The 18,876-nt window shown below is 41.6% G+C and overlaps 1 protein-coding gene across 1 annotated transcript in view; it reads left to right on the top strand.

Annotated features, from left to right (window-relative positions):
* Positions 1-5,575: 5,575 nt before the first annotated feature.
* LOC125324587 (potassium voltage-gated channel subfamily KQT member 1-like) overlaps positions 5,576-18,876 on the top strand; it is a 92,750-nt gene continuing 79,449 nt past the window's right edge. The window contains exons 1-2 of the mRNA XM_048300625.1: positions 5,576-5,655; positions 6,965-7,532. Of these exons, the coding sequence (XP_048156582.1) occupies positions 7,150-7,532 (383 nt within the window). The 5' untranslated portion in view covers positions 5,576-5,655; positions 6,965-7,149. The remainder of the gene's footprint in view (positions 5,656-6,964; positions 7,533-18,876) is intronic.

Here is an 18,876-nt window from a genome sequence, read left to right as displayed (position 1 = left end):
TTCTTTTCTTTTCTACAGTGAATTTTAAACAGATCTTATCACAGATATCTTTATTTAGATTTCCTGGATTCAGCCAAGCTATACACGGTCCCAGATTTCCAAAAGGTGGACAAAACTGAAGTGCCTCACATCCCAAGTGTCTTTGCTGAGCTCATCATATCCAGCTGAATGTATTAATTCTGGGAAGAGTGTGGGTTCTGCTTCTCTCCTGGAAACCTGGGTGACATTCTGAGCACCCAGAGCAGTGGGGTGGTACTCACCAGGGAGCTCTCCACCATTCTGTATGTAGGAGAGCTAAATCAGCCTGGCTTACTGGGATTGCTTGGAATGCAGTGGGAAGACCCTTGGCCAGCCTCTGTGCTTGTGCTCTTTAAATCTCTGCAGAACAGACTAAGCCTGACTTCCTGGTCATGCTGCATGTGTGCACTGAGTGTTACATGCTCTGGAAGCAGTGAGGGGTTTAGAACTGCTGGAGAAAGCAATAGACAGCTCTCTCAAAAAATCACAGGAGATGGAAGTAAGAAATAAGAAAATATTCTCCACCTTGGGCATGAGGTGAATCATTTCAGAAGAGTTACTGCTTGAGGCTCCAGCTTGGCACAGAAAGAAGGTAATGTGGACCCAGTACATTAAGAATTTCAAGTTCAGTTTACTGCTCTTTAGTATCAGCTTGGTAATCAATTGAAGGTTGTATAAAAGAGCCCATGGCCCACAGAAAAGAAGCTTTGTGGAAACTTTAGCTAAAATTAATAAAGAGTCTTAGTTGGCTTCTAAACTCATATATGTAAATGTAAAAATGCCCAACTGCACTTACCCTGAAAGGATCACTGTCGTCTTTCCAAACTGCCTCTTCAGTTATAACACACTGCTCCTATGTAAAGAGTCTCTCCTGAAGCAATAGTTCTATTTTGGTCAATCTTTTCAGATATATTTGAAATAAGCACCCACTTTTCATGGTGTTCTGTTACAACCTTAGAACCAATAACACTATCCTTTTCCTCCAGTGCATCACTAGTGATTTAAACAAACCCAATCAAACAATGCTGGGACACTTAATATAATTGAAGAAAGGAATCAAGTAACAACTGAGGTTCACTATGCAAGAATTTATATTGCTGCTTATTATTTGAAGGTTCTCCGTGGCTCCTATCTGGTTACCTCTTCAGCAGTGACCATAGGGAACCTGTTCCATGCAGTAATTTTGTCTTCCTTTTATGCAACATAAGCATAACAACAGATACTTTGCCCTACATGGTAGCAGTTTATTTAAGTTCATCTGCTTTATTAATATCCAGATATTAAAAATGCTGTGGCTTTATACAAAGCTATAGTATGATTTATAGTTAAAGAATTCTGCTGACCTAGTGAAGAGCACTTAAACTGCACACCAAGATTGTCCAGGCGAAAGAACATGAGAACATTTGGCTGCATCATTCTTAAAATGACTCTCATGGAATGCTTTATAATTATTGTTTGATTTCCCATAGTGCCTCAAATGGCAAACAGGATCAGGACCCTGTGATGCTTGCATATGTCTAATAGAAATTAGTGCTCTTGAAACTTTGCTAAACTATGGTGCAAAAGTCATGGAGTCAAAACCTTTCCCAGTTACTTCAGAGGAAAACACACTTCTTTGTCAACTCTTTGACCTGGTTCTCCAGCTGTCATCTCCCCCCTCCTTGTAGTGGGAGACAACAGAAAATAGCAACAGGATACTGAGCTGAGAGACTGAGGCACAGAATACATACATTCTTCATGGCAAACTGAAAAAACCCTGAATGACTGTGGAATAATAGTTAAGCCACACAAGTGATTTGCCTATCTGAGATTTTTCACATGCACACGCAAAGATAAGCTGAATACATGACATCCTTGCTGAAATTAAAAATGTGGGGTTTTTTTTAGGAGATGAGTGTCAGATGACTGCGGACTTACCAGAACTCATAAAAATGAGAGAAAAACAGGACTTGGGGTTTCTCTTAGTTACCTGATGGTGGTGAGATGTGATTTTTGGGTAGGTGGGGGTCTGGGGCATGGCAGGGGGTTGCTGGGCAGGGTCTCTTTGCTCTCTCCAGGGTGCTGAATCCCATGGGTATCACTGAAGATCCTTTGGAAGGGATACATGCTCAGGGTATTGTTCCAGTACATAAGCTGTTGTGCTTTGTTGGTTTCATTTTGAGATGGTTATAGATGTCTGTTATCAGTGGGGTTCATTTTAAAAGAATTGCCTATTTTCCTCTGTATGCATGGTCAAAAGTGTCAGAATAGCTTTTTAACCAACCAGTCAAAAGCAGAACTAGAGATTTTCAGAATAAAATTTAAGCCCACGTGCTTACAGTATTGATGAATTTTCAAGAAATGGAAGATACAGGTGTGGTAGCAACAGTCAGATAACCTGATCTGAAAGTTGCTACTAGTTCCCCCTCTAATGATCATGTGAATTAATTGACTTTTTTTTTTTTTATTTCCAGCAGGCAGAGAGAATTTATTAGAGTCAGCATAATGACCATAGTTTAGATCTTATTGTAGGATTTATTTTAAGTTCTATACATGTATGATATGCATCATACTATGAGATTGACACTTTCTTTGCATCACAGCTGTTACAAAGTTCAGGCATTTCTTGAAGAACTTGCATCTTCTGTTTCATTTTTCCAATAAAATATTTTAGTTTCAGTTTGAACAGACAGGCAAAAAACCTTCATAAGTGCAGGGGTCAAGTTAATTTCTTACAGGAATTCCATCATGGAAATGAGAGATTTATGGAATTCTTAGACACTACTCTGGGTCAAGCAGTCAGCCTTGTACACTATCTATGTTAATACAAAAATAATGAAGTACTGCCAGCACTCATAAAAGGCAATTTATCATGTCATATCTTTCCCTGTGTGGTAAAATGCTACAATAGATTTCACTTGGCAAACTTTTGGAGAGAGTGAAAGCCCAGTGTCTCAATCTGGACTTGCACCATCTTTCCAATACCACAGTGTACAAGTCATGATAATCTTAGTTTACATTCAGCATATCCTTGTGAAGGAGAATAATGGTGCACGTTAAATGGGCTGCCAAGTGGTCCGCAGACAACTGAGCTGTGTAACAGATTTGCACCACAACTATTGCTCCATTTTTCAACCTACAGTTCAAAAATAAAAAGTACAGGGCGTACTGATAAGTGAACTCAGAGCTGAAGCCCCATTTCATGATCCTTAATGACCTTTGTTTACAGTACCTTGTAAGAGCCCACCAGGCTGGGAAGCTGAAGCAGAAAGCAAGGGCTGGCATTTTGCCCCCTTAAAGGCGTTCTGGGCACCAGCAGCTGGAGCCCCACAACTCACTGGATTTGTGCCCCGATGTGATGTGATCATTGTTAAGAGGGCTGTGTGGCACTCAGGAGTGTCCAGCTCCTGGGTATCAGGGCTGGCAGTGCTGGAGCTCACAGATCCAGAGCAGATGTTCAGGAGCACTGATGCAGAGAGCTTACGTCCGGAGAACGGAATCTGGGATGGACAGAGGGGTGCGGGAATGTTTCTCAAGTCTCATCTGTTATTTACTCTTCAAGATATTTTCTAGCACTAGGGTTCATTATTATCTGTTTCTTGCATGACTCATTAACACTTTCTTTCTAAAACACAGCCCCTGGAGGAGACAGTGACGTGTGGTGCCAGTGGTGCTGTGTTTAGGTTTGTCTTTGAGAAGTGCCTCCTCCTCAAGAAGGGGATCAAAAATGCATCTCAGAGCCAGACATTTCTCTGTGCCTTCCCATCCTGGGCTTCTGGTTATAAATTCCCAAGTCTAATCCTAAATGCAGTTCTGTCAGGGTGAGGAAGATGTGCTCTCTGAGCATGGGGGTGGCATCAGGCCCACCAAAATTAAACACATGAAGTGAGCCCCGCAACAGAAGCCACAATTCTGTAGATACACAGTGGCAGGGTGTTGTGTGCATCTCTAGTTACCAGTGAACACTTCAGTATTTAGAAATCCCTGAAATCATGCATTTGATGTAAGTCATAAATTAGTTAGGTGACTAATTGCCTTTTCAGATTTTGACCCAAAGATGTGATATACTGCTTTTGGGGGTGTGTGAAGGAATGAGTTCATGTCTTCCACAGCTCAGTCTTTTAAAATCTTATCATTAAATCATCTTTTCCCCGACTAAGAAATAGGAGTCAGGTGCTCTGGTTTCTATTTCTGCTGGGGTTTCAAACCTGCTGCTATTATGTTGAGTTTTTGTATTTGCAGTAAAGCTGGGTGCTACTCAAAGGAAACTTATTTTTAACCTTTAAATATCCAAGAAAATTACTTCTTGGTTGGTTGGTGGTTTTTGTTTGGTTTGTTAGGGGTTTTTAAATTCTTTTTTCTCCTCCATACTTCAGCTAGTTTTGTAGAGCTTGAGTAATTTCATTCCGGAGAGGTCAGACGTGAGGAGAGGTGGCATTTTTTTCATTTAACAAATTACTGTCTGGAAAAGTTGATAGAGCAGAGAGTATAAAAGTAGTAATTGATGCAGAAAGCATTTCAGGAAGAAGCAAAAACCTGGTGAAGGATTTTTGTGGCTCCAGTCAGGTGTCGGTTCTCAATGACCACTCACCTGCAGTAGTGCATGGAATATTGTATTCTATTCTGTGCACAGGGTAAACTGAGCAACACAGCATCCAAGGAAAATGTTCTGGATGGGCTGGCTTTTAGATCAGACTACATGTCTCATGTGTCAAGAAAAAAGAAAGGAACTTTTTGGGTTTTTGGTTTGGGGTTTTTGCAGTGATATGGAAATATAACTGGGAAAGTAAGAAATAACTTTCTGGAAAAATCTTTCCAAGGAAAGAGATAACTTAGCCCCATGAACAACTATGATAAAAATTGAAGACTATGTGCAGTGACAGCATTCCCCCACTGATGATAAACGTAGGGTGAAAGGGGTACCTTTGTTCCATTCTCAAACTCCTGGCTCTGGACAAGTGGGAAGCTTATGTTTGGAATGCTGGCATTGCAGACAACAGTCTGATTTCTGTTACAAGAGGGAGGAAAGAAGAGAAACAGCAGTATTCACTTTCTTCTTCTTCTTGATTAGAAAGGTCAACAATAAAATGGGGAGTTTGATGCTGGAATGGTTATGCTTGGGATTCTCTTCCTCCCAAATTAATACAAAAAATTTTCCATTACTTGATGTAACAACAAAGTGCTGCTTTTGGCTTTGCCAAAACTTTGGTGGAAAAATTCCTGTGCAACTGAAGCTGCTGTTTAGACTTTCCCAGTATGAAAGAAGGATGCAGAGCCTCCAGCTTGCTGTAGGCATCACCTAATTCAGTGTTTAAAGATGTGCAGTGAGAAAACGCTGCTTTTAACGCAATGCAATGAAGTGTCTGCAGATAAGAAGAAGACTGGGAGGGAAGTTAATCTGTTGCTTGTGATTGCTGGTTTTGACAGCAGGAAGAGACAGAAGTAACTTCTCTCTGAAATCATCCAAACTGTTCCCGGTTCTTTCTGTGCCTTTTGCAAGGGCAGCCATATAAGGCAGCCCAAAGGGAGGGCCCCTGCCTTCCTCAGGGTGGGACTTGGGGAGCTGTGGGCAGAGCCAGGCAGCAGCTCCTGTCCTGCACCTTTCCAGGGAGCCTGCGGTGTGGAGCAGCCGCCAGGAGAGGGATCCGCCTGGAGAAAGTAGGTGCTGTTTGCCAGATGGTTTCGGGTTTTTTGTGCCGTGTCTGTGGGATCCCGTGTCTGGATGGAGCAGCCCAGGAAAGGTGTTCCAGGGAGCTGTGTTTGCAGCTCGGCATAGACAGCCTTGCCCAGGCAGCCTCAGCACCCCAAAGTGAATGAATGTTCTTAGAGGTGCTTCTTAGGGACCTGCTGCAGCCTGGCTTGGACGAAGGGCTTTGTGCTTTAATGTGTGTTTGCACCCTCCAGCTGTTCATTAAGAGAACTGCTGAGGGAAGGGACGTATTTCTCTCTTTGCTCTAGGACTGATGCAGAAATGTGAACTGATGCTCACGTTTCCATGAGCAGTGTTAAGAAATTAGCCCAGAGTAAAAAGTCATGTAAAATGTATGCATGTAAATATTTTGTGGAATAACTTGGAGGGCTCTGTTCAGATGTACTGCAATGGGAGTTTGTTCACTACACATGAGGAGCTTTAAGCCACAGCAAAACATAGGCTTAATTTCAAAAAGGGGGCTGAAGGCTGAAATTGTCTCTCTGAAATATTCTGCTGAGGCTAAAGTAACTCGAAATGTGGTGTGTAAGAAATAAGGCAGTACAAAAAAAGACATCTGCTATCAGTCTCACAAAATTATTAAAATTGCTGATAAGAAATTGCTGCTCTGTATTAGCAACAACTTAAGTCTGCTTCATGAAATACATACTGAGCCTATTGTCTATTCTATTTTGTCTAGGTACTTGTTTGAGAGTAGCAAAATTAGCTGTAAACATTAAAGGGCTTGAAGAAAATTGGGGATCAGGCCAGGAGTCTTTGATCTTTTCCCTTGTAGCAATATTAACCTCCCAGTATCAGTTATCATTAATGGCATCCTCCTTTTTACACTTGAGAAAAGTTGTTTCAGGGTTCCGTGGACTGCAAGATCGGGTCCCATGAGGTGACTGAAATAATTTATTTAAGTCTTAAAATCTTCCTGTAATGTTGCTGGTCTAGATGAGTTCTCCTGAGGTGTAGGTGTTGAAGTTCAAAGCCTCATTCAGGTGCGTTTTGGGCAACACTTCCATCTCTAATCAGGACACTTCAAGAACTGCTCAGCTTAAAGTAATCTGGTAGGATCAGTTCTCAAGACTCTGCTGCTGTACAAGTGTTGCACTGTTTAAATAGTTCTAGGCTTCCTTCTTAACAATGTCATTTTGAAACTTAATTTTCTTTCCTTCCTCCAGAAGTCTCAACCTCTTTCCTTTCCCAGACTCCTGTTCCTTCTGGTGTCAAGCACGTGTCACTGTCTCATATGTTTTTCTGATTTAATTTCAGAGGCTGTGAGTGACAGCAGGTGACAGGCTGGCAGCTCACACTTGTGTCAACAGAGAAGCTCCGTGATAACAGCACAAAGTCATCTTATCAGCTGCTGGAGAACCCTGGGCAGGGAAGACATCCAATCCCTCCTTCATGACTTTAAATATTGATCAGAGGCAGCAATACCTGTGTGTTGTTGCAGGATGTCCTGTGGTGGCGGAGAAACTGCTGGATACCCTGTGTGTAAGCACCGTGGGGAGGATCAAGGCTCCACTCTCCAGCTGAGCACTCTGAGTGGAAATAGCAAACCCTCAGCATTGCTGGAAGTCAAGGGGAACCTAAGCACCATGCAGTACTGTCCTGTGGCACTGAATCCAGACCCCTCCGTGGATAAGGGACCTGGGATTCCCCAGAGCCCCGGGGAAGGCACAAAGGCTGCAGCCTGCTTGGACAGCGGAGCTGGCAGGGCCCGGACCACGGAGTGCTTCCAGAGCCAATATCTGACCAAAACCAGCACACAGGGGCAGGTCTACAACTTCCTGGAGAGGCCCAGTGGGTGGAAGTGTTTTATCTATCATTTTGCTGTGTAAGTACCTAGATTTTTGCATGATCTTTGGTGTAAGAAAAACCTGAAACTGCCCATTTAATCAGCTGGGAATCAGTACCTGAGCTTCTAGGCTCAAAACCTGTTGCATGAGTAATCCCCTGAAGGCAGTGGAAAAGCCAGTTCCTCAAAGGATCAGCTACTATATCCATTATCATTTCCAGAGAAGGCTTTTTATTCTTCAAATGATCTTTGTTTTCAAGGATGTACATGTAGATTTGGTATTTCTGAGGGCAAGTCCCTTACTCTCCTGGCAGTTCTGATTGCTGATTGAGCTGCTTTACACTGTTCCAGCTTCAGACACTGCAGTTTTTAGCAGATGTGGTAGGTCTAGCTGTGATCAGACACATCCTGCTCTTCTAAGTTTGTTTTGCTCATGCTGAAGTGCCAAAACAAGTAATTTGTTAGACAAACATATAACATTACTAATTTGAATTGATTTATAGTAGTGAATGTGGAATGAGTACAAACTTAGCAAAATGTTTTTCATTATACCATGTATATAGTACATGCAAGGAGGAAATTAAGGCTTCCATTTGCCCTTGTAAAGCGGTGGTTAATATATTAATCCAGCTGTTACTGTTTCCTTTGAGTTGCTTATGGTATCTGTCAAGCTTAGCAAGACCTCAATTACTGTTCTGAATGCTGCTTAACAGAAAGATAATTTGTCATCTTAGCTGTAGAAAGGATCCAGTTGTGCTCTCACTGAGACCAGAGCAAGTTTTACTGGCCAGCTGAGCCAAAAGGCCTTGCTTTTATTATAAAATTAGCATATTTCCTAAAGAAATGCAGAGTGTTGAAATTACTCAGTTTGTCTGAGATGAGCTCTGGCCTGACTGCATTTTGGAAAAAAACCCCATTATCAGTGGCTGCAGTCAGGAACTGCCCAGAGAAATAGATGATAATTCTAAGGATGAATCCTAATGCTTCTATTTGGCATAAAATAGATAGTCTCATTAGTACTTGCTGCCTTTCCCCAATCAACATTATATAGGGATTTTTGAAAGGATTTTTTGATTCATGAAATCTCTCCAAGTAAAAAGATAGGGCCTCTTTCAAGGACTGTGCTTATAGCATGCTTTATTCTTAAGGACTAAACAGATGTGATTTGTGTAGATTTAAATATATGAGTAGTCATAATTTAAGCCTATTTGAGACTGCTAATCTTGCTAAAATGCAAATGTTTCGTCATCTGTGTTACTTTTATCCCCAACTAAGGTCGACCTTTCATATGCACTTTTTTATTCTGAAATGGGCATTAAAATAAAAAATATAAATCCGTACAGCCCCTCAGTACTAGAAAATTGGAGAAAATATTGGTAATACCAACAGCAATCTTTTTTTTTAAGGATTCCTAACTTACATAAAAGAGAATGTAAATTGAGTGCTTTTAAAAGTTACTTGTCTTTGAGGCTGCTAAAATGGAACCATTTGAAACAGCTTTTGGCAAGCATTTTGTCTCAAGGATATTTGTGCTAATAATTATCCCAATAACTACATGATGTGTTCATTTAAATAACATGTTTCTGGTTTGGAAAGAACATGCCTTATAAGATGATATATCATTACAGGGAAACATTGTTAAAAAAATAAACTACTAATCTAAAATACACTTAATTTTATAATTAGAACAACCTGTAATTTATTTTTAAAAAGCTTCCCATGTTTTATGTGTGGGTTTGGAGGTAACTTGAGTGCAGCTGATCTGATGCTGATGACTGTTTTCCTAACAAATCCAAACTTTCAAGTACATGGCTGGTATCTGTATAGACTGGAGGAGCTGGATGTGCTCTGTCCCTTCTGTCCTTCATGTGCCACAAAGATCACACAACTCATGTACAAACTTGGGGGAGCTTTCTGTCCAAGAGGGACTGGAGTCTGTTCTGATCTGGACTCAGTTCTGCTAGAAAGAACCTGACTTTCCGAAACCAGGCAAGGCGAGGGAGCAGCAAGTGCTCCAGGAGATGACCTCTTCTCATTCTGAAATTACCAAGATAATCTCATCTCCCATAATATTTGTAGGAAGTTTCTTTTCAGGGAATAAGCTCAAGTTCTTAAGGACCTTTATTAGAAAAGGGAATTATTTTTGCCTAATTAAACCTAAAATTTGTATTGTTTTAGTGCAGTTATTGGAGTTGTAGTGTAGGTTGAAATTATGGTTTCAAAACAAAATGTTGGAATGGGTGAGTGGGTTTACTTGAGAATCCCTCCTCCCAGTCCTGAAAACCTTCTCACTAAGATATTGTTCCACTTTACTGGAAGGATTGAAATACTTCACTACTAAAATCCCCAATAGAGTAGAGGATCTCACTTAGCAAGAGCTGAGGACTTGGGAAGCAGCTGCTCCATGAACTGGCAGCATATTGATCCTAACCAAGCAATTCCTGTGGCTGTGTAGGAGCCTTGGGGTGTAGGAGATGACCTGTGTTAGAGTCCAGCTATTTGCTGTGTGGTCCTCAGTCCAGAAAAAGAAGCATGTGCCTGGCTTGTATTCATTTCTAAACTCAGCTGTGCACTTGCTTAAATCACATCCAAATGTCAGGTATTAGGGTATAACCCTCATATTTTGTCCCTTGAAAGAAAAATACAACATGTATTGGTGATTAGTTATTTACAGCAATGATGTTACTTGGCAAACCTACACATTTAAATCATTTAATTGCAGGTGGAATCTTACTTATGTGATGGATATATTTCTGAAGCCTACATCCATTTAGTGACTGCTTTGTAGGCTGGAATGCTGTGCCCACCTGTCTGTCTGTCACACGTCCTGTTCTGTGAGCCACAGAGGCCACCTTGTGTCAGCCCGAGGCGATGTCGCAGCGCGGGTGCCAGGCCGGAAACCCGTGAGTGTGCCCAGGATCCATAGTATTTTGCCCCTCAGTTACACCCTGTAGCTTTTATCACTGCAGTCCAACCATCTTGTCCTATCTTTTCCATTTCTCTGGAGCATGCAGTGACTGCTAATTTTGGTCTTTTCAGCTGCTGTTGGCTGGGTAGCTGAATTTTTCAGTTAAAAGCCAGAAACTAAGAAGGAACCTGAGTTCCCTTGGACTAAGAAGTGAGGGAGCAGGACAACCGGCTAACAATGAGTGTGGTGAAAGAGGGAGAGAGGAGAACCTGGGACCGAGACACTGAGGTCCAGGTTGGTTTGTGGTGGAAGCTGAGAGTGGTGCCAGTGATGCTGAAACTGGAGGAAAACAATACAAGATCAGTGTAGCTCAAGAGCAAAGAGAATCTGACTTAAGCAGGAGGGACAAAGGAAAGAGGACAGGCAGGTTCTGGAGGTCAGAAAGCTGGATGAAGGCACAAAGGGGACAGCTGAAAATGGTCAAGAAGCTCAGAGAGCCACTGAACGGAAGACGGGTAGGAGATGACAGCTGGAAGCTAGGGAAAAGCGGGAGCGTGGAATTCAGGATGGGACAAGGAACCTTTCACCCATAGGCAACTAATTTGAATTTTGTCCAAGTCAATAGTGAAGAAGAAGCAGTGATGGCTGTGGGGAGATACAAAAGGAGCTGTTGGTCCCAGTCCAGTTCTTAGCAAATGGATGTCACATCACCCCTGGAGTCAGCACAGCTGGAAGGGCTGCTGTCAGGCACTGGAGAAACCACAGGCTGGCTGGGAAGGGAGGCAAGTCCAATGCAAGAGGGAGGCCCCGGAGAGGGACTCTTAATTGTGTTCTCAGGCCTGCCATTTTCTTGCTGTATAACACTGCAAAAGCTTAAGTGAGAACTTGCAGCTGTTCCAGGTCACTTTGAGCTGGTTTGGCCACTTGTTAAATGAGTGTTAGACCTTGCTGTCATTCAAAAGTTAGACCAGCCTTTGTATCCCATAACCTCTTATGGGATGAGGTGAGCTGATCTAACAGCTCTGCTCCCCTCATCCACCTTCAGCACTCAGCTTGCTCCTGCCAGCTGTAGTTGTCCTTGGATAGTTAAACTTGGAGTTACACTTGGATAGCCAGTTCAGCTTCTGACACCAGCAAAAACCTACCCTAGTGGGAAAGAGTGGATGGTCTTCTGTCAGGTTAGTAAAGCACAATAAGCACCTTGAAACACTGACCCACTATTGTTCTCCTAGTGGATCAAAATCACTTGTTAAATGTCAGGTAAAATTGTGCACAATAATTGTAAAGGAATGTTGCAAATCATCTGGCAAGTACTGCAGACCACCTTGGTCTTGACTGCAAAACATTTCATAAATGCAGAGTTTGGGTAGCAACAGTCTGCTCTGCAGGCTGCCTTGAGATTTCTGGGCAAACAACTCCTCCAAATGGTGACTCAGAGAGGGTAATGCCTGTTGCTCCGAATCATTCCTGGGGGATGCTGCCTGTCTCTGGGAATTGTGTGGCACAGACAAGGACAATGTCTTCCCTAGGGTATGGTTTCCCAAGAGCTGGCATAGTGGCTTACCAATACCAAAAGGTCTTGTTGCCCCTCTGTCACCTTCCCTTCTTCTCTTCTGGACACACATTTCTGCTGCACAACTCGTGTTGCTTCTGGCACTCAGTGGAGCCCTCCTACGCTTCATCAGCTTCCTGTAATGGCGGGAATCTAGATCAGCAGGAAATGAGGAGCTTTGGGGACCTTAAGGAGTTGCAGCATGTCAGTAAGTGGTCTAATGGGGCTGCAACCAGTGCTAACACAGTTGGCCAAGACTGGAATGGAATGAGGTAAAGTTCTTTTTCTTTTTTTCCTTTTTTTTTTATCCCCACCAGAGAGCTGCGGTGTGGGCTCAGTTTTACATGAATACATGCCAAAGATTTACTTTGTTACCCCCTCCTCCTCAGGACCAGCTCCCACAGCTCCTTCAGAGAGAAGCACATGTGCACACACACACGTTTACCTGTTCCTGGCAGCTTGGTGGAAAAATCTCAACTGAACAATTACTGCTGAATAATTAAGAGTGCGTGATCCTTACAAAAATGTGAACAACATCAATAACGTCATGGACTTAAAACTTTGGGAGGAAAGTACAAAAGATCAAAAACACGTTTATAAAAGGGGGGCTGGCCAGTGGAGGTGTTTTTCCTTTAGAAAAGGTTCTGGGTACCAATGTCTGTGTCACTGTGAGTAATGAATAAACAAGTGAATTCAGACTATTTGGACAGATTAAAAATTGCAATTTTTTCCTATTATTGTTTCTCTTCAGACTTTGCTTTCTCAGGTTTTTTTACTTCCTCCAACTTCATGTAAGAAATGCTCTAGTCGTGTTCTGTTAAATGAAGTTGCAGAAGTTCAGAGCCACCATTCTGGCTGATATTCTGTTTTTGTTTGGCATACAACTGCTGCTGATGTAAAGAACTTTAAAAGGCAAAAAATGTAAGGGTCTAGTGGCTCCTTTTAATGGGGCACTTGCCTGCATATATTTTGAGTCTTTTGAGTGTAGCAGCTTTTTAGTGAACTGAAGTAAGTTAGCACAGTGTTCTCCAGCTTTTGTTTTTATCAGGAAATGGAGCGTATAACCCATTATTTATAACTGTTTATCTCAAAGGGACTGTCAAATTCCCGTTTCTGTCCTTTCCACAATTATCTCTAGAATGCAAGCAGATATTTTGCTTTTTCCAATGATGTGATTGTAATATAACCAACACAAGCAGCTAAAGTTCAGAGTAATTATAAGCACATGGCTGCTTTTGAGATTCTGGCTTTCACCTTGATGTCACAGCTCAGTTCTAGACATGGTGTGCTTTCATAAGAGTAAGGCTTAATATTATTATTGTTGTTGTTATTATTATTATTATTATTATTATTAGGTTCAGGGTGTTTCTTGCCAGCGTAACAGTTACTTACTTGGAATTTTATATAGAAATTTCACTGACAAAGTTTTCAGTTTAGAACTATAGTAGCTACTTTTCATCTGTGTACTAACTAGTGAGAGGTACTAAGCAGATGTCTCTGGTAACAAACTTCAGGTACCAAAAGACAAGCAGTACTGAAGGGAAGAAACTCAAGAACTCCTTATTCATTCGAGTGGGATGTTCCTCTTACTGCTTAGGGTTGCATGCTCAGCTGGATGAGATGGTGGAATGGCTGAAGTTGCTAATGGAGGTGCACTGATATTAAAGAAAATTGTCATTAGGGTTCTATAAAGTTCCAGGATTTGGTTGTTCTAAAAATACATGGGGGTAGTTATTAATTTTCAATCTCTCTTCCTAAGGAAATGAGGTTTCTGCAACCACACTGTCTGAGCATGTCTGTCTGGAAGGGCCTTAACAAAAACTTTTGAGCCAGTTGGCAAGTTCCAGCTAACATGGACAGGGGATGAGACACGCTGTGTCTTTTCTTGTTTGGTTAAAATAGACATTTGTCTTGAGGAGAGAGAAATTAATAACCCCAAAGATGAAAACACTTCACTTTGAGCTCCTTTAGATTGTTTGGCACCAGGGAGTCTTTTCAGGAGAGAGATGTTACAAAAGCTCCTGAGGAAGAACTTGGATCTGGGAGTACTTTGTATTAGGCACAGAGTCACCTAACCACAGGGCACAAAGCCACAGCATGAGTAAATTTTATTTTCATTTTTTGAAGTTATTGATGACTTTTTCCATCATTTCTGTAAGAAATCCAATCCATCTTGTTCTAGAAGCTCAATTTTGTAATAATTTGAGCAATGAATACACGTTAACATCTGTCCCCACAGGCTAATGTTGTTTCTGTAGTGAAAACAAATACTGTAGCCTGACATTGATATGGTGCTATTGATGGGATTTGGTTATGCTTTTGGGGAAAAAAACCCTCTGTTCTTACAGAAACCAGCAAAATAAAAAGATATTCCTCAGTGTTAATGTTGTAATTGCTCATTAACTTGTGGATGCCACATGGTACCAAATTCAAGAAGAAAAGTGTTTCAGTTGTCTCTCTGACAGTCAAGCTGGCATTAACTTAGTGGATTCATTTGCACAACATCATTATATGCATTTGTTCTCTCCCTTTTCTGCTTCTGAACCCAAGAAACATTATTTAATGTGAGTACTATGAGGAGGCTGGTGTTGCGTTTTAAATGGTGGCTGGAATTTCCTGTTCCTTTGGAGGTGTGTCATAAATCACCCACCAAAACCTACTGCCTTTTGTGTCACAGTCAAGGTTGGTGATAAAAGTATCAGATTCATCAACACTGAAGTCATGATGATGGGCTGGTTTTGTCACTGTTTAAAGAACTGATTATGTCTCTTCTAGAAAGTCTTAGCTATAGGATCAGAATGGAAGATTGCAAGGCATACAAAGATAAAAAAAGAGCAAGAGGTACACAGAAGCACAGATGTCAGTGGAAGATACAGGCACTCAGTGGAATCAAGGAACTTAAATCCCTGGAAGGGCAGGGCACTGAATAGAAGGTTTCAGTAAGATCAGTGCTCCTGGTGATTTTAAGAAATGCATGAATGCAATTTGTCAGTTCCGAACTAGTACCAGATAAACTTGTAGAAAAAGCAAAATCCAAATCTTAGTGCTCTTCAAAGAACAGCAAATAAGGCTGTCAATGTTTTGGAAATGTGAAGTGCTCATTACTAATGGGAACTGTGGATGTTTTATAAATAGCATACAGCAGCTTGGGTCAGTTGATGCAGAAAGCTGGTTTCAAGTGGGAGATGTTTTTGTAGGGTGTGTGGCTCATGCTGTGGTTTGAACAGCATTGGTTTTAGCTGTTGATCCAATCCTGTTTGTGATGAATTCTGCATATGCAGGTGAGTCTATTTGTAAGTGAAATTTTAAATTCCCTTGGTGTTGTAGAAATAATGACATGTTATTTCTGATCGGAGCCAGGAGGGCAACTTCATGTTAGGTGCAATGGGGCTATTGGGCATTTCTGGGTGTAACCCAGGAGAGACAGCTGAAAACAGATATCCTCAGTATATCCATGTGATAGGTAGAATTTTCCTTTGGTTAAGGGCTTCAAATCTCTGAATATTTTACTCTGAGGCAGGAAAAAGAAAGGCCAATATGGCCAAATTCTCTGCCAGGCATGCTCCCTGTTAGTAGAGTCCAAAGCTAGGCAGGTTTCCATTAAAACCTGTCTGGTCTCCTTCTCCAGTTCTGCTGAAACCAACACATTCCCAGACTATTTCTAATTTTAACAGATTGGTATTTTCAGCAGAAAAATTGTTCCTTTACCAGAATTTCCAACCAACTCTAATTTGTGTATGATCACATATGTATAAGCAGAAGACCTTCCAAAGAAACATCAAACCTCAGGAGCCTGGAAATAGATTTATGAGAGAACTGAGGGACATCAAAACTTGCCTACAAAGGCACATGGACAACCTTCTCTTCATGACTTAGAAGCTCCTTTGGATAACAAAAATATGTAAGGACCAGGAGTGAGGTTTTATTCAGACCATCAAGAATGTTTTCCAGAAGCACATGGCTATTCAGTGTAAGACACTATAGTCCCATTTAGAAGGAAGTGTAGTGCTTCATGCACTCAAGAATGAGAACATCTTGCACTTTTATACTATGAAAAAACAGAAATGTTCTCCTTAGTTTTCCTGCCACAAAATGACCAGTTAAAATAGAAAGCAGCCCATGCTGCTGGAGCCCCTCACAGAACTTTCTGTTCGCTAAACTCATTTATTGTCCCTAACAACAGGCTGACTTAAAGCGGTTGGTCTCCTTTAGACAACTCTGTAGTCTGTCATCCAGAAAAAAACTGAAGCCCAAGTGGGTGTAGTTGCACATAGATTTACTTGGACATATTAGCCTCAATTCAATGTGTTTTTCTAAGTCCAGCTGAAGCAACTGAATTTCTTCTCCCCTACTGTGATAGTAGGCCAGAACATTTTGGCTTCATATCTTAGACTCATGGAACAGTTTGGGTTGGAAGGGACCTTACAGATCATTGAGTTCCACCCCCTGCCATGGTCAGGGACACCTTCTACTAAATCAGGTTGCTCAAATCTTCTGGAGCAAACAGACAGAAAAAAGGATTATATAAGGAATCTAAAAGGCAGGGTTTCCGTGTAATTTCAGCTGGAGACATATAGAAGCCATTTGCAATTATTTATCTGGAGGGCTTTCACAGAGTGAAGTGGGGCATGGTAGCTCAGGTTTGAGGAGGGAGCAGGACACATATGGTTGTGTTAAAATCATCAGCAACCCACGGTCCAGGCCTCTCAGTACTACAGAGCATAGGTTTCGATAGCTTTTCCGTAATAAGTTTTGTTGATTTGCTTTCATTATAGAGTTCATTTTTTTTTTAAAGTGGTTTTTTTCTCTAAACAAAACTTTGCAGAGTCAATGAAGTTTGGTAAAGCCCAAAAGGCCACAGAGCTAGTGTTTTGTACTTGGTTGCCAAGGAGCGTATCTCTGTCTGTGAATTTACAAGTTTGTCCCCTCCCCACCCATCCCTTTTTTTGTTGTCCAAGAGATAACATTCCCATAAGCATCTCATATATCAGCACTTCAAGTGTACTTATCTGCAGGAGATAAACACAAAGCCCAACATGCACAGTTTTTGCTAGAAATGGAATTATTTGCTGCAAAACTTAAAGGGAGGAATTATGACTGCTCCTCCTTTAAGAACTTCCATTAGGCTTGTCTTCCATGGTAAATAAGTTTGTTAGAGCATGACCTTGAAAAGGTTCACCCTGGAGAAAGAGCTTGCCATCATTTTGTTCTCAGTGTTGAGTTAACCTCCTAGTTCCCAGTGTTCAAAGGCTTCACTGAAATGTGCTCATGGTCAATAAATGTATTACACAGAATTTGTCCCTGGCTACAATAGCAACAGAAATATGTTTCCAGTTGCACTAGCTACTCTCCAGAAGGAAGCAATGTTTAGGAGGACCAGGACATAGAGAAGCACTAATTTGTAGCCTTTAATGCTGGTTGATCAATAGTCCAGTGCAACAGGACTGCTTCTTTAAGCTGGTTAACACATGGGACAGATTTAAGGATGATGGTCTAAAAGCATTGATGAGAAAGCAGTTGTATTTTTGTGTATGCCTGAGGCTTAAGGAGCTGAGAAGACAAGAAATACTAAAATTAATTTACATTAACAAGATGTCTCTTGGGAAAGCATGACACTTCATCTTGTGTCAGTGTGAAATGGTGTTACGTGAGAGTCTGAAACCAAAGGGGAGGTTCTCAGATATTCCTCTTTCCTCTGATAAGTAAAATATTATTTTTCTGCTCAAAGAGAGAATGAGGAAGAGTCTGCAAATAGGTGATTGCAAAAAAGTTTCTGTCTTCAGAAAAGTGAAAAAAAAAAGAAGGATAAGAAAGCCAGGTGTTTTGAGAGGAAATACTTTGCTATTTTTAGTAGCTCTATGGCAGAAAAGGAAAAATGTATTTGCTGAAGTAATAGCTCAAATTGTGGCTCAACATCCTCTAGAATCACAGAAAGAGTGGAAGAGGACAAAGTACTAGAAAGTAGAACTTCAGCTCCTTTAGGATAGGAAAGAGTAGACCAACTCTACTAGTTGGTAATTATTTATGTCTCTGCCTTATTAACTCCTCCCTTGAGGAACTGAACAGCTGCCAGCAGGTGAAACTGTTTTCTGTGGACGTAAATAACTCCCTGAAAGCAAGTAAACAACCATCCTGTTTCCTCACCTTTTCAGCACAGAGAATTGTCTTTTTGCAGGAGAGAGTATGGACAACAGGGGCAATATGAGGAAGCCAGGCTGGAGCTGGTGGGGAAAGGGAAATTCCCACATGACAAGCTTTAAATAGCTTTACCCCAAGTCAGCAGTATGAAACACACACCCATGCACTTGCCTTACCTATAGGTATCCCAGAATTCTAATGAGAAATATTTAGGGAGACCCAGGATCTGTTTGGCACTTGTTGATGAGTTAGCAGTGGTAGACTTTGCCATTGCCTTTAGAGGAACAGCATGTTCCTCAAACCAACACCTGCAGCGAGACCTTGACACAAACCCAGAGGTATTCAGTGAGGAGCCCTGTTGAAGGTTTGCCTGTGGCACCACGCATCCAACTCTTTACAGGGAATTTGGCACTCATCCAAGCTTTTTTCCTCCAGTGTGTTTAGAAAGGTCACTGGTTAGAGCTATGTTTAGCGTTCCAGAGGCTGTTAGGAGCAGTCCACAAGGAGCTTTTCTGATTGTCTGAGAGGCAAGAGAGCTGTAGCTTGTTGGATTCTGCAAATCAGTTGGCAATTAATTGAGCTGTTTAAGGGTGGACTTGTCGAAGCTAACCTGCACTGTGGTGTGTAGCTCAGTGACAGTGTCAGTAACTTAAAGAAAGCTGTGAAGGCAGCATGCACTGACTGCTGGCTCAGGCACACCAGAGGGGGAAGGAGATGCTGCTCCACTGTGTTAGAGAAAAAGGTGCAAAAGGATTGTTGGTTTCTCTGGGAGTGGATTTACTTGG

This window comes from Corvus hawaiiensis, chromosome 4 (assembly GCF_020740725.1).
Source record: "Corvus hawaiiensis isolate bCorHaw1 chromosome 4, bCorHaw1.pri.cur, whole genome shotgun sequence".
Classification (NCBI taxonomy): domain Eukaryota; kingdom Metazoa; phylum Chordata; class Aves; order Passeriformes; family Corvidae; genus Corvus; species Corvus hawaiiensis.
Note: the sequence above shows the minus strand (reverse complement) of the source record. Positions and strands in the feature narration are given on the sequence as shown.